This window comes from Lepisosteus platostomus, chromosome 6, assembly GCF_059453375.1.
Source record: "Lepisosteus platostomus isolate fLepPlt1 chromosome 6, fLepPlt1.hap1, whole genome shotgun sequence".
Taxonomy (NCBI): domain Eukaryota; kingdom Metazoa; phylum Chordata; class Actinopteri; order Semionotiformes; family Lepisosteidae; genus Lepisosteus; species Lepisosteus platostomus.
This window is the reverse complement of record NC_142616.1, coordinates 40662595-40676726: the sequence shown is the minus strand read 5'-3', so window position 1 is coordinate 40676726 and position 14132 is coordinate 40662595. Positions and strand designations below refer to the sequence as shown.

The following is a 14132-nucleotide window of genomic DNA, read 5'->3' as shown; positions in this document are numbered from 1 at the left end:
ATAAAATAAATGTTGCCCCAAAGTGTCCTTTCCCAGTCTGTTTTTGTTGCGATGGATACTTGGCAGTTGAGACTGGGATTTTCCACTTGTTGAAGGCTTTTCAAAGGCTTCATTTTTATCTTTATTTATGCCTGTCTCCCTATCTGCTTCCTTGGCCTTTCACTTAAAATTCAGGAGGAAAAAAAGTCAGCCTCACTGTGTGAACTGGTGATATCTGAGGTTTTCAAGCGATATGTTTATGAGAGTTTGTGTTTTCAAAGTTAAACACATGCACATGTCACTAAAGTAAATTGGTTATATCCATGTTGAATGAATAATGTCCATATTTAATTAGAATATAAAGATACAGTCTACATTTTCCAAGCATTAACCACAGACTACCACATACTGTAATTAAATTACCCTTAACTTATGTGGCTCAATCCATTGTTGATTACATTTGGTAAAAGTTTGAGAAGTGTATGAAGTTTTCCTTGTTTAATTTTCAGAACACTGTAGAAAATATCATCTGTTTTTCTTTTTATAAAGTTGTATGGCCTATATCATATTATTATTATTATTATTACTTACCTATTGACAGAGAGAAGAATTTATATTTTTGGGATTTCCTGGATGCCTTGACTTTAGCTGTAATTAGTACCAGATGCCTGAATGCAAACTCTTCAGATGTGTGAGGACATGTTACAACTGAACTTATTCAGCTGGATAAGTAGATGCAGCTTAATATTATATGTTTAAGGCAGAAAAGCCACAAAATTATTATTTAAAAATGCTCCATAATCTGTTAAATACCCCTGACCAGAGACCCACAACAGCATGCGATCATGTCATATTACTTCAAGAGTGGAGAAAGAGAAAGAAAATTTGTCTGTCATACAGTCCTGATCTTATTTATCAACATGAATTTATTCTAGCAATAAAAATGTAGTTAAATGTTGAAGAGAAATTAACATGATGCATATCATATGTTAACAACTATGTCCATAAAATATTGTATTTTATATACTGTGTGGTGTGAATATACATAAAAGATATATGCAAATCCTTGCAAAAGTATCCTTCCTATGGTAGCTCATCTTGTGAAATTACAAAATTTTTAAAGTTACTTATTTTATTTAAAACATGAATGCTCAAACTGGAGACCTCTAAGGATAAAATAACATACAGTAAAAGTAAACAAAACCTAGCCAGAAAAAACTGAAGTATTCAATCCCATTAATTTAAACATTTGGTGAAAGCATCTTTAGCAGCAACTACACCTTAGTAATCTTTCTATAAGTCTCTACCAACTTTGCACATGGGTTTGAGGGATTGCATTGGAGATCGCTTATAGGCAGCAGTTCTAAAGCATTTCCACTGATTCTCAATGGGATTGAGATTAGTCCTAGTATCTGAGTTACTCAAAAGACAACCTTATTCTTAATACACTCCAGCACAGCTCAGGGTCATTCTCCAAAACATGATTTTTTCCCCCATCTTTGCTAAGCAGATTGAAGTGGATTTTCTGCTCATATTGGCATGTACTGTACATTGCACCATTTATTTCCCCCCATATCTTGACAAGCTTCTCAGTCCCTGTCGATGGGAAGCAGTCCCATAGCATAATGCTGCCAGCACCATGCTTGACAGTAGGGTTGGTGTTAGCTGGGTGAGGGTGTGTTGCTTGTGCTAGGCGTAACATTTTGCATTTAGACAGAAGATTTTAAAGTTTTCTCTCGTCTGACCACAAAACACATTTTGCTACATTTGCATTTGTGTTAATGCTTTGTTGCTAACTCTGTGCATCCATTTGTAACAGCATCCTTTTTGCCACTCTGCCAGCTTTGACTTAAGAGCATTTTCTCCTTGAACTATGTTTTTTCAAAGCTGTTCATAGCAGCATCCTTAGTGAGATTCCTCTTTGACCAACTGATAAGTTTGGAGGGGCAGTCTGATCTAGGCACTCTCTAGCTCAATCCTGTCAATGATCAATCCTCATCAAAGGGTTAATTAATGTCTGGCTTTCTGTATCAACAATGAAGGCTCTTGGTTTCTCTTATGTCCTCGGTCTTCATTGTTGAATCTTTTCTTGAAATTCACTATCTAAATTAAAGATGTTACAGGTATAATTATTTAGGAACATGAGAATCGCTAACATCCAGACAGAGGCCACTCAACTAATTTTGTGGCTCATTAAGGTTATCTTGCTTATCTAAATTTAGTTTTGCTACATGCTGTACAGTATTTAAATTAACATGACAATTACATGACAGTTTTGTTTTCATATCCTTCATATTAATTATCTATTAGTTTTTCATTTTGGTTTGTGTTTTGAATGTGTCGAGTGGGTTGTGTATAAAACATTGTTACTTTCAAGTGTCATATCTACAACATAATGTGAAAAATGTGCAAGGGTCTGAAGTACTGTATTATATTGTGCATAGTTTTGAAAAACAGTGTATATATAACATTGTGTAGATTTCTTAGAACAGCATACCGGTTCTGCAATCCTGATATTTTGTGTGCAATTTAAATCACTGTAGCTAAAAAGTCCTGGAAAATGTGTCTCATCAAATGTCAGACTTAATAACTTGTATTGTTAACCGCCTTGGGGCAACCTTGTTGTGAAATGCGCTATATAAAAATAAATTGAATTGAATTGAATTCCCAACCTTCTAGTGCCAGACATGCAGTTGATCTAAGACACTATAGGAGAACGAACAGAAGCCACAAATAGTGAAATAAATGTAGTCTTTTTGGAATTTAACTTTGTATGGTCTAATATTTAATGGTAAGACAGTATGGTAATGTTTTTTTCAGATTGTAAGAGTTCCAAGTGGTGTGACACAAATTCTTGAATTAAATTTTTCTCTGACTGGTTCTTGTTTTCACCTTATCCATACTCAAATAATGCATTATTTTCTCTAAAAACAAATTAAAAGTAATCTTTATAAATCCTTTGACACTCAGTTGTGGTGCGCCTTATCTTTTATTATTCAAGATGATTAAAGAGGCTTCATGTGCTTTATAATATCCTGTACCAGTTGATGGGCTGAAGATCATTTGTTTATAACCTCTCCACATGCTTAAAAGGAGTCTAGACGTCAGCCTACTTCTGCATTTGATAATTTTGGTTTGACTATATGAGCAAAAAATGAATGAATGACGGCAAAGTAAAAAAATAAAAAGAAATAAATGCATAAAGTTTGTCCAAGCCTTAAACATCTGTCACAAAAACCTTCAAAGTTATTTGTCCAAAAGGGTTAGCTTTTTTTGTTTAAGGAAATATTTGAACATAATCAAGAACTGACTTTATTCATGCATGGTTTTCTAAAAAAACTTTGTTGTACAAACTTCTAGCAATCATTCTAATTAAAGAGGAAAGGACTAAAAACATTGGTGATCTAGAGACCCTTCTTGTGTCAGTTCCACACAAAGCATACAGTACGCAATAATGATTTGAGCACTGGTTTCTATGTCATTTTCCCCATGCTTAATAAAGGAACAAACACATTTCAAGCATAAAGGCACATTGAGATGTTTAAAATATTTTTATTTTTTTCTATAATCTGTTTTGTCCACCCTGAATCTCCAATGAACTTGAATGTTGACAATGCGTACAAACAGCTAATTAGTCCTGATAACAGCCTGATGGGGTTAGAACAGTAGAAAACAGAAGAAAAGGGCATGAACTTATCTGAAAATCACTTGTGGCATACACAAAGCTATAACTTGGCAATCTCTCAAGTAAAATATCGATTTCTAGTGAGTAAGCAAATACTGTATGAAGAGGGCTTGGCAGTTGACAACATGTTCTGCAGCTTGATCATTGCTGAGTGATGCACATACTGTATATCTATAATTATATGGCAACTAAAGTGAAACACCTCTATTACCGTCTGGAACAGTGGGCCCACTAACAAAATTCTGTCTCGGAGGCAAAGTACTGTAAAGAACACACGCTACCTTGACACACAAAGGCAGTGGTTTACACTTTTCTAATTTTCCTTTCTGGGCTGGGGTGCGCTGTCTCATGTGAGAAACAGTTAAGCCTAGAAATCATACAAAAATAATCTAGTCACTGGAACCTGAAAACACTTTTTCCACATGAAATTCTTAACTCTTTTGTCTGCTGGTAGAGTATACTGTAACCATGCTCTTGAAATATGGTGGAAAACCTAAAACCAGCAGGCTGCTTGGGAAATATATATTTTGTATTGTCACTAGTTAATTCCTTCTCCAACTACTGTATATCACGGATTTACTGTACGGCTTTTTATGGTTTTGAGACCAGGTTTCAACTGCTGCCCGTAGGTTTACACTGCATACTGTACATAAAAGGGAAATACAGAAGACTACTTATTCCATGAGAATAGTCTGTCAGTTAATCTGAGATCTGCTGATTCAGGCCTTTTTCTTCTGCCTTAGGCTTCACACAGTGGGTGATAGAGCATCTCTTGTGCAGCTCCATGTCTGTGGAACTCATTGCCCAAATCCATTAGGAGTCATTTTTAAAACTCAAAGACTTTCTTTTCCCTGTAGCTTTTAATGTTTGATTTAGTTTTATCGGGTCAATTTGCCGGGCTCTGTTTCCTCTTTCTTTTTATTTGTTATATATATATATTCCACAAACCTTTAGCACTGTGTTTTAACAAAAAAAATGTATAAAATTATTCATATTAATAATAAAATTAAGACATTTGCAGTACTGTACTGAAAATGTAGATTTTTTGGCAAAGTTGATCATCTACAGTATACAGAATATAGTATTCACTTACATTCCAGGAAAAAATCATTTTTAGACATGGCTATATGATTTGTTTAATTTTGGAACTGTAGATTAGATTGTGTAATACGAGTTATAAGATGATTCCCACCATCCACCTTAAGTTTCAAGATATTTTACATGTCTAATGTGAGTACTGGACAGCATGATGCTATGTGAGCAGCCTCACAACTCTGGAGTACTGTGTTCAAATCAAGCACCTCTCTGAGGTAATTGATCCTGTTCATCTTGTGTTCATGTGGGTTTTTGCTGGGTGCTACGTGTGCTTCACTCTCTCGAGACTATTGCAAGTTAGGTTTGATTGGCTTCTGTAACTGGTGTCCGTCACCATGACAAAAGGTAACTGGGGTTTCTGCCTCATTATTTGCCAATGAGCCGAGTGATTTTGATACCTCTCTCCCTTATGACAAAATCTTGCTATGGGGCTACATAGATGCATATACTGTAATGTTTGTGCAAGGTCTTCTGAACTAAACCTCATCTTATTTACCAACAGCAGCTTATGGCCTTGATAATCATCACAACCTGGGTGGAGCCCCATGTACAGTATAGTCTTAATGCAATAATACTCAGTAGCATTGCAGAATAAAACACTTTGCGTTTCCTATAATGCTTACTGTTCTGTAAGATTTATAGGTAGATTCAAACAACTGGCTAACTTGACTGTCACTTCAAACACCTCTGTGTGCCACTAAAGGCTACCTAATGGAATTGTCTGAAGAACATTTAAGTAATCGACACGCTGCCTTTTTGGTATTTATTTTAAAAATACCCCATAATCTTATACAAATTTTTATTTTATTTTTGTAAATTCTGCCTGCATTTCTCAGTCTACTTCTATCTTGAGAAGGACCCTGTTTTTGAAAAATAGTTTTTGCTAAATTGTTGCTTTTCCCATTATAACATAGTCTTTAACCATACTAGTTATACCAGTATCCCTGTTAATTTAAGTTTGAATTGCTAGTAAAGCTGACATTATTCTAACAAGTTCAGTTACATATGATTCTTCCCTCTCTTCTGCTGGGGAACAGGGTAGGAAAAGGTAATTAAATATCATTTACTGAAAACGTAAGATACAGTATATATTAAAAGTTACAAATGAGAGGAGATCACTTGACCTATTTTGCTTGCTTGGTTCCCAGTAGCTCATCAGTCCCATAATATCAACATGCTGCTTCCTGAAGGGCCTCAGTAATTAGGCTTCACCAATAGGGCATGGCATTTATGATCTTCCAGGGTTCATCTAGACAACAAGAGCGTCAGATCAGGTTGATATGATGTTTTAGCAAGTCCGGATCTTCAGACGAAACTGTTGTTCAGCTCTGGGCATTTGATACTGAAATAATGGTTTGTTTTGTCCCTCCAGTGTATAGACAGAGATCCACTTCCACAGCCAAAGGTTGACTCTCCCGAGGGTTACTATGAAGAAGCTCAGCCTTATGACACAGCAACCAACGGTATGTTACTGAACCCTTTTATTGAATAACTGACCTTTTTCGTGTGGATTAATGTATAGTACAGGGAGAACATTTTGCAAGAACTTCTATTTTAGTTCACCTAGACAGCCATTTTAACTGTTGCTGAGCTGTTGGAGCAAATTGGAGCACTATTGTCATTTAATCTCCAAATAGGTGTTCATTTTATTTCCACAAGTAGGCTTCAACATGTGTAGAACAACAGAAATGTGGTGTTTGTTGTGAGAAACCACAGGCAGTTTATCATATCAGCCAATCTGACCTGAGCCAGAGAAGTAAAATGGCAAAACAGGGTTTCACATAATAGGGTTTGGTGGACAAAGTGAGGGACTAGCTATAACTTCTTAAACCTTGCTAAGCACCATGTCTTTAAAATGTAAGATGTTTCCAAATAGGTGTGAAAGGATCTATTCTATTAAATATTTTCTTTTTAATGGAGACTGAAATACATAAATTGTACAGTCTTTATCAGGATTTGTGATGCCTGTCAGACAAACTGATATGTTTTCAACATTGCAGTGATTTTACATATGAATAAGTATTGAATATAAATTAAATATATATTGGATATGTTGGATAAAATTAAATACATATTTTTACACTTCCAGTAATGCCCAGTAATGTAATTCTCCTCTATTTCATGGTTTAGACACTGGCAACTCATGTTGAAGGTGGGCATCAATTAAACCCAAAGAAAATGATTATTCAGCCCAAAACTGGACAACCCAGACAGATGGATTGCTTGGTGGAATTCATCGTTAGTCTTTGCATTCTGCCCAAATAATGATTATGTCTAAAGAAAAAGTAGTGAGAGGCTTCTCCAGATGACCTCTGCAACAAACACAACACAACAAAATTACAGTGCCACATTTAGATATTATGCCCACATACATTTTAATGATATACTTCATTTTAGCTAAAAGTAGTGCCCTCCCACATACCACCATGTCACTACTGTACATCTTTAACAGACCTCATTTAGGCACCTTAGCTTTAGACTTTCTGTATGTTTTATTCTTTCTATATGCATAGAGGGTGGCTACAATAAAGGACTAAACTGAAATGCCTTCTGTTGTTGCAGGGTGTTGGTACGTTGCCATAGCACATGCTATAGCAATGAGGAAATCTTGTTTTTTTAAGTTTAGAATTGCCAATTTTTTGCTATTCCACCCAGTTTGGATTAACTAATTGTGTATAATTTCTCAGAGAACAGCTACGAACCTGCAACCTCACCAGGTTGCATTACGGGAAAATGTGAAAGTACAGTATATACAGAATAACCTGGCCAACCTGCCATTGGGCCATTTATTTTTAATTCACATAGTCTGTCCAGCCCTGTTCAGCACTGTTAGGCAGAGAGGTGCATTCTTCAGTGGCAGCACTGCAAATCTCAAATGTCCAGGGAGGCCCCAGGGGTCATTATGTCACCAGGAGCCAGGAGAACCCCAGACTAATCCCACCCTATCCCTGGCAGCTATCAGCCAATTGCATACCACAGCCTGGGAGAATCCCAATCTCAGTCAGCTAGTGACATAACCAAAGTTCGAACCTTGCGATCATAGAGGCCAACCTATGTTCAGGCAAACACCTTTACTTGTTGAGCCACTCAGGTGCTGTGCTTGGCATTATTTTTTAAATGATGGAATGATGTGAATTAGCATTGTGTCTAGTATAGATATAAATAAGGGGTTCAATGAAAGACAAGCAGTTTCAGGAAATATGATCCACAGAAGAAACCTGAACCTTGAAGATATCAAAAGTGGATAGCATTTACAAAAGGCCACATTTACTAAAGGGGCGGTTGTTCCAAAATGTTCTGTCAACAAAGGGACATTTTCAGTCCTTCTGAGTATGTACTGTATATCTGCTAGTTTATGTTCAACATATTATTATTTTCAAGTTTTGTCTTGCAAATTATTTGTCCCTGCATCTTGACTGTTACAAGTACAGATTTTGGCTTCTCCTGCAGGGAATGCCCCCTGTTACGTTTTGAACTGAGATTACTTCATTGTAATAAAGGATGCCTGGTGCCACATTGAGATATGCCATTTTTGATAGTTCCGTGATGATTAACATAATGTGTAGTCAGCAGCCCAAGGTTGGAAATAAGTCTTCACCTCGATAAAGCTCTCAGCTAGTTGAAAATTTGTGATTTGAGTTGTTGAATGTAACCTGACTAAATATACAATCACTCCTCTTTTATTCCTGGAATACTTCACAGCAAAGCTCAGAGGCACTAGGAGGGGTAAAGCATACAGTACCATTTGAAGTCTTAGTGCTTATCAGTGTCATGCCTTGGCAGACTTTTCAATCCCTCTTCTTTTCTTCTTGTTTTATCTGTTACTTACAGTACGTCCCCTGTCTTCTTACATCTTTCCTGTTCTCTGTCCCTGTAGATTTTGGTTGTTTTGGTAAACTTATCATCACAGGAGCCAGGACACATATAGAAGCTGCTGAGGGTGTAATTTATGCTACAATCACAAGGGGTATCTTTTTTTTTTAAATCTGCATCTTGAATTTCATACCAGATTCACCTAACTGTGTGGTAGGCAATACTTGACCTTAACATAAGTGACACTTTTTCCCACATACAACCCTTGAAGTCTTGCTAAAATAGCCAATTTGAGTTCAGTAAGTCCCATAAATATGTCATTTTTAGACTCTTGGTGTTTGATTTCTGCATACAGATGGACCATGCATGTGTTTGTTTCTGTTCAGGGTGCTTGATTAAATTACAGTATAAGGAACATTATGCATGTGGCATCATTCACCATTGCTTGAGAAATTTGAGGTTATCATTGCTTGAGACATATTGCATTTCTGTCTTTTTGCCAACAGCATGTGACCAATGTCTCAAAATGAGAACCCAGGTTGGGAGTTATCTTAAATACTGTTCTGTGTGTTGCAGAGGACTGTGATGCTGTCAGCAGCTCCTATGAATCATATGATGAAGAAGAGGTGACCAAAGGCAAGTCGGCGACCCATCAGTGGCCCTCTCCTGAGGCCTCCATTGAGTTGATGAAGGATGCCCGTATCTGTGCCTTCCTGTGGAGGAAGAAGTGGCTGGGCCAGTGGGCGAAACAGCTGTGTGTCATCAAGGAGCATCGGCTGATGGTGGGTGTTGGAAATTTGAAGCCGTCATACTCTACCCGGCCCTATGACGTTTAGACAGGGTTTTTTTTTTTTTCCGGAGGCCTAAACCATTTTGCAGCTCATGTCACATATCTCACACTCTTCCTTTTCCTGTTATATCATTTGCTGCTTTCCATCCCCACACCATCCCCTCTCTCTGCTGCTTGCCTCAGCTGAAGGCTTCCTTCCACCTGCCCTCTTAAGGGGGGCAGTCATCCCACAGCGCAGTGATTCTGAGCCAAAGAATGTCCGCTGGCAAATACAGACATGTCTAGCGTAAATCGCCGAAGACGTCAACTTATGAGGTATTGTCTGTACCTTCTAAAATCATGTTGACATAGTAATACCTGTTTAGTATCAGACGGATGGCTGAGAGCAGTTGCTCCCCACTGCATACAGACACATGCAATATTGCAGCCATAAAAAATGCACTTCAGTTAAACTGGAAATGCTTGCTCAAGAAGGTTTGTTATGCTGGAAAGGTATGGCTTTTTCTCCAGTGATCATGTCTACCTTCAGTGTCGACAGTGTAAGGAATACTTATCTTTCTTTGAGATCCCATTCATTGTCGAAGGCTGTATTTAAATACACCAACATGAGTATAGAGGAATTTAGGTTAGTACTTTTAGGTCAATTTTGATTTTACTTAATTATTTACAGCAATCTAATATATAACACCTTCCACACACCGCCTTACAAACACACATAAAGGGTGGTATTTTTCTGCTTTGTTTCTATAGTTCCCTCACCAGTGGTATTGCTATTAACTTTCTGCATTGTCATTTCTGTTTTGCCCTTTGTTATTCCTAAGACCCGAAATATTAAATAATGGCGGGCATGTCTGCCTTATTTTGTGATAGCCTTTCTGTCCCATAAGTGATATTTTGGTGTCAGGACTGCTTAGTTTAATATGAAAAGGTCCTATGTAACTTTTGACATACTGTATACTTACTTGACTGTTACCCCTTAAACAGGAACTAAAAATGAACTTTGTTAGGTAATTGATAGTTTCCTGATGAATATGTGTTATGCATTTCCTTAGAAGATAAATTATACGTGTTTGCAGTTTTGTATCATCACATGTGGAGCCCTGTACTCCAGGTGCTACTGGTCTGAGCAAGGATTATGTCATTAGCTGACTGAGACCGGGATTCCTCATCTGCATAAGTAGCTGAGCTCCGCCAGAGCTGCATGGTCTTGAGCTGCTTAGCTTATCTTCAGCTTGTTGCACAATAGTGATCCTCGGGACTTTCAGGGTGCCTGTGAGTTTGATCTAATTCTCCTGCAGGGAAGAAGTTTGCTGTGGGTCAGAAGATAAACGACACATTCTCCCCATGTTGCGGGGCTGAAGTTCTGAACTGAGAGAGTGAAAAATAGAAGACCTTATTCCTTCTTACAGATGTAAAAAATAGGAAGGGTTAGGGTTTGGAAAATTAAGGGTATTGCTCTCCATAGTCATTTAATTATGTTTTTCTTGCCCCAGTGTTACAAGAGCTCAAAGGACCAGAATCCACAGTTAGATGTGAACCTGGTGGGTTGCAGCGTCATTTACAAAGAGAAGCAAGTGAAAAAGAAGGAGCATAAGTTAAAGATTATCCCCATGAGTGGAGAGGTGATTGTGCTGGGCCTGCAGAGCAAAGAGCAGACAGAGCAGTGGCTTAAGGTAAGATACTACAGTAGGTTATTATTGTCTGTGTGAGATCTCATCACACATATTATTTGTTGCAAACAAAAGGAAGCCATTTGGCCTATCTTCAGCATTCATGGTATTTTATACTGTAGGTGCCTTGTAAGTTTCATGTTTTCCTTTTTTCATGCTGGTAATTCACATGCATATTGTTTTCCAACTTTTTTCCAGTGTGAGACATCCCTTTTCTACTTAATAATCAATTAAACAAAATCTTAATTGGAAATTTGATCATCTCTTGATCCACAGAGTCTACCAATGCAGGTATTAAGAGTAGCAGCACTGGATGCAAAGTGTTCCCTATTGCGAACAAAAGATTGGAGATGGTTCTGATTTTTCCTTCTTTCTTCTGACTTCCACGGAACAGCTTGTCATGCTTGATGACACATGATTTGCGATATTTTGCCATTTGGGAGATTAGCAGTTTTAAGTCTCACACCCCACATTAATTTTGGTTTTATATACTGTATAGTATTTCAGTATGTTGTAGCTTAATGAGTTACTTACAAAGTTACTCTTTGTAAGGACTCCAAATTATATTTTACTTGCATTGTTTCTGAAACTGTTGTCTGTATTATGTACTGTAGGTGCAGTGTGATATATGTAAATATTTTTAATACAACATTAAGAAACTGTTTTTCTTAGTGTGTGGCTGTGTTGTATTGAGTTTCATGAATGCATTGAACATAGTATGTGAGGAAGCTGGTTTTAGGAAGGAGGATAAACTTTTGGCAAGTTATACAGTACGCAAAAATTGCATTAGTGGTCATAAACTGTGCCAGCTTTTGCAAAACGAGAATCTAATAATTAAACATTCTGGCCTTTAGTAGCAATATGTAGTAGTTTTCTTACCTCTTGCATGACACTGAGCTGCACATCAAACGTGAGTCATTTCAGTGCCTGAGATTGTTCCCAACCTGCTGTTTCGAACAGTGCTCCATTGCCAGGCATGTGTGGGAGCTAAAGACTGCTGTCAACAGCACCTCTTTGAAACATTTTTCACAAACACTCTCTTTTAGCAAAAGTGGATTGAACTCACACATTAATCATAATGATTTTATGTGAGGAACTTTGAAAAATGAAAGGCTCCTTGTGGCCTTTGTGCCGTGTGGGAGAGGCTATGGGGACGTGGTATGAAATGTGAGGAAGGAGGATGGGAAAGGAGTAGGGATGAGGAACTGTCAGAAGTACTTGTTAACTGTCAGAAGTACTTTGAACTGTGAATAAACAAAAGCCCCGATCCCCTGAGTCCTGTCTTCAGGAATAAGCTGTATGGCATAGGCGCCAAGTTTCCAAAAATGAATGGGAATGCTTTGTGCAGCCTGCAAAAAATAAATCCCTGATCATTTTTTTCCTCTGTAAGTGTATTGCCTTGTTGGTTGTTTCGGGGTCATTTTAATGGATTTTCAGATGACAAAGTCATGGCTTTAAAGTAAATTTTGACTTTTGTTTTTTTTTTAATTTGAGCAAATTCTTACATTACGTCTAAATTGTGGCTGGAATGTATTACTATAATTAATCTACAGACATTTGTCAAGTTTCTTACTATTTTATATTTTTGCACCTTAACTTAGGGGTTTATGGCAGCACCCAATTTCTCACACTTAGTGGGTATTCAATTATTTTTGGGTGCTGCCCATTTTATTCACTTTTATGCATGCTTCAAAATACAAACACTAAACCATTTACTGTATTACCAACATCTGTCCTGAACAATTCAATGTTTGGCATAATGTGAGTGAGAACTGAAGTATAATGGAAAACAAGGCCAGCTTCCAGGTTGTAGAAGATAAAATGAAGACTACATTTAAACATTAAATTCAAAATTCCTGCAGATCCATACTGTGTATAGAAGACCACATAAAAATGAACATATTTAGAAACAAATAAGGTGTTGTTATTCATTTCCTTAGCAGACACACCTATATGGGATGTTTTACAACACATCATAAAAATGGTCTATTGTACTAATTATTATTAAAATCCCTGTACAGCCTTTTTGTTAATAGTATTTAAACAATTAATAACCTCAGTCTCAGGAAAAAAATTGCTTTTATAAAATATGCAGTAGCTATCATGGTGAGATAACTCCACTCCAGGGATCAGGAAGAAAATAGTATTACAAACACAGCTGCCATCTTAAATTATTTAATTTTATGCAGATATTTTACTGACTTACTGTAACGAAATTAAGAAATTGTTGCGAAACATGCAGATCAATCACACAACCCTACTGTATATTGCACCCTTTGCAACCATTGAATTTTTCATTCTGCACTGGAGCAAAATATATTTGAAAACCTGGACTTTTTAGAGTTTAGACTTAAATTGTGTGATAATGTTTGTCTCAATCATTCCTACAGGTAATTCAGGAAATCAGCGCAAAACAAGCAGAGTTTGATGTTTCCCACAGTATCTCTGATTCCCCTCGACTCATTTGCACTAAGGTATGAATCTGATTTTACTCTGAAGTATAAACTTAACTTTCCTGTCACAGTATGTTACAGAAAAAATGCCAAATGCAAAATGCCAGAGGAATGAATACTCCATTTCTTTGGCATTTCGCATATGACTTACCTGATCTAGATGGATCGATGTTTATTGTGGCTGACTGTGGAAGGAACAGGGACTTCCACAATGCACTAAGGAACAATGATGCCTTCTGACTGCAAAGGTGCCTGACACTGTGTTCCTTCTGCTGCCAGGTTGAGCTCAATGAAAGGCATTCGATTGCATCGGAGAGTGGAAGCAGCACTGACAGCCATGCTGAAACACCAGAAACTAAAGATGGTAAAAAGCATTAAAATGTTTATTGGAATACATATTGCTAAAGTTTCTTAACAAAAATAAAATTGGTATAAAGCTGCATTTATGGTGAAACAGCTGTTTTTGGTAAGAAATAATTATTGATTTTTAATAATCAAACACACACACAATCATCAAAGACAAATTTGAAAAATCAAAAGGGGGAGCCCCCACCCCCCATACACACAAACACTCCGGCCTGCACTACACAGCCGAAGCACCACAAATCTAAGATTATTAAAGCTTTATAGAAACACCATGCGGTAAG

General features: G+C 37.2%; 1 protein-coding gene across 2 annotated transcripts in view; it reads left to right on the top strand.

Annotated features, from left to right (window-relative positions):
• afap1l2 (actin filament associated protein 1 like 2) overlaps window positions 1-14132 on the top strand; it is an 81584-nt gene that overhangs the window by 48698 nt on the left and 18754 nt on the right. For both annotated transcript variants that reach the window (XM_088635855.1, XM_088635856.1), the window contains exons 5-9: window positions 6132-6222; window positions 9149-9354; window positions 10856-11035; window positions 13423-13506; window positions 13765-13849. In XM_088635855.1, the coding sequence (XP_088491981.1) occupies window positions 6132-6222; window positions 9149-9354; window positions 10856-11035; window positions 13423-13506; window positions 13765-13849 (646 nt within the window). The remainder of the gene's footprint in view (window positions 1-6131; window positions 6223-9148; window positions 9355-10855; window positions 11036-13422; window positions 13507-13764; window positions 13850-14132) is intronic.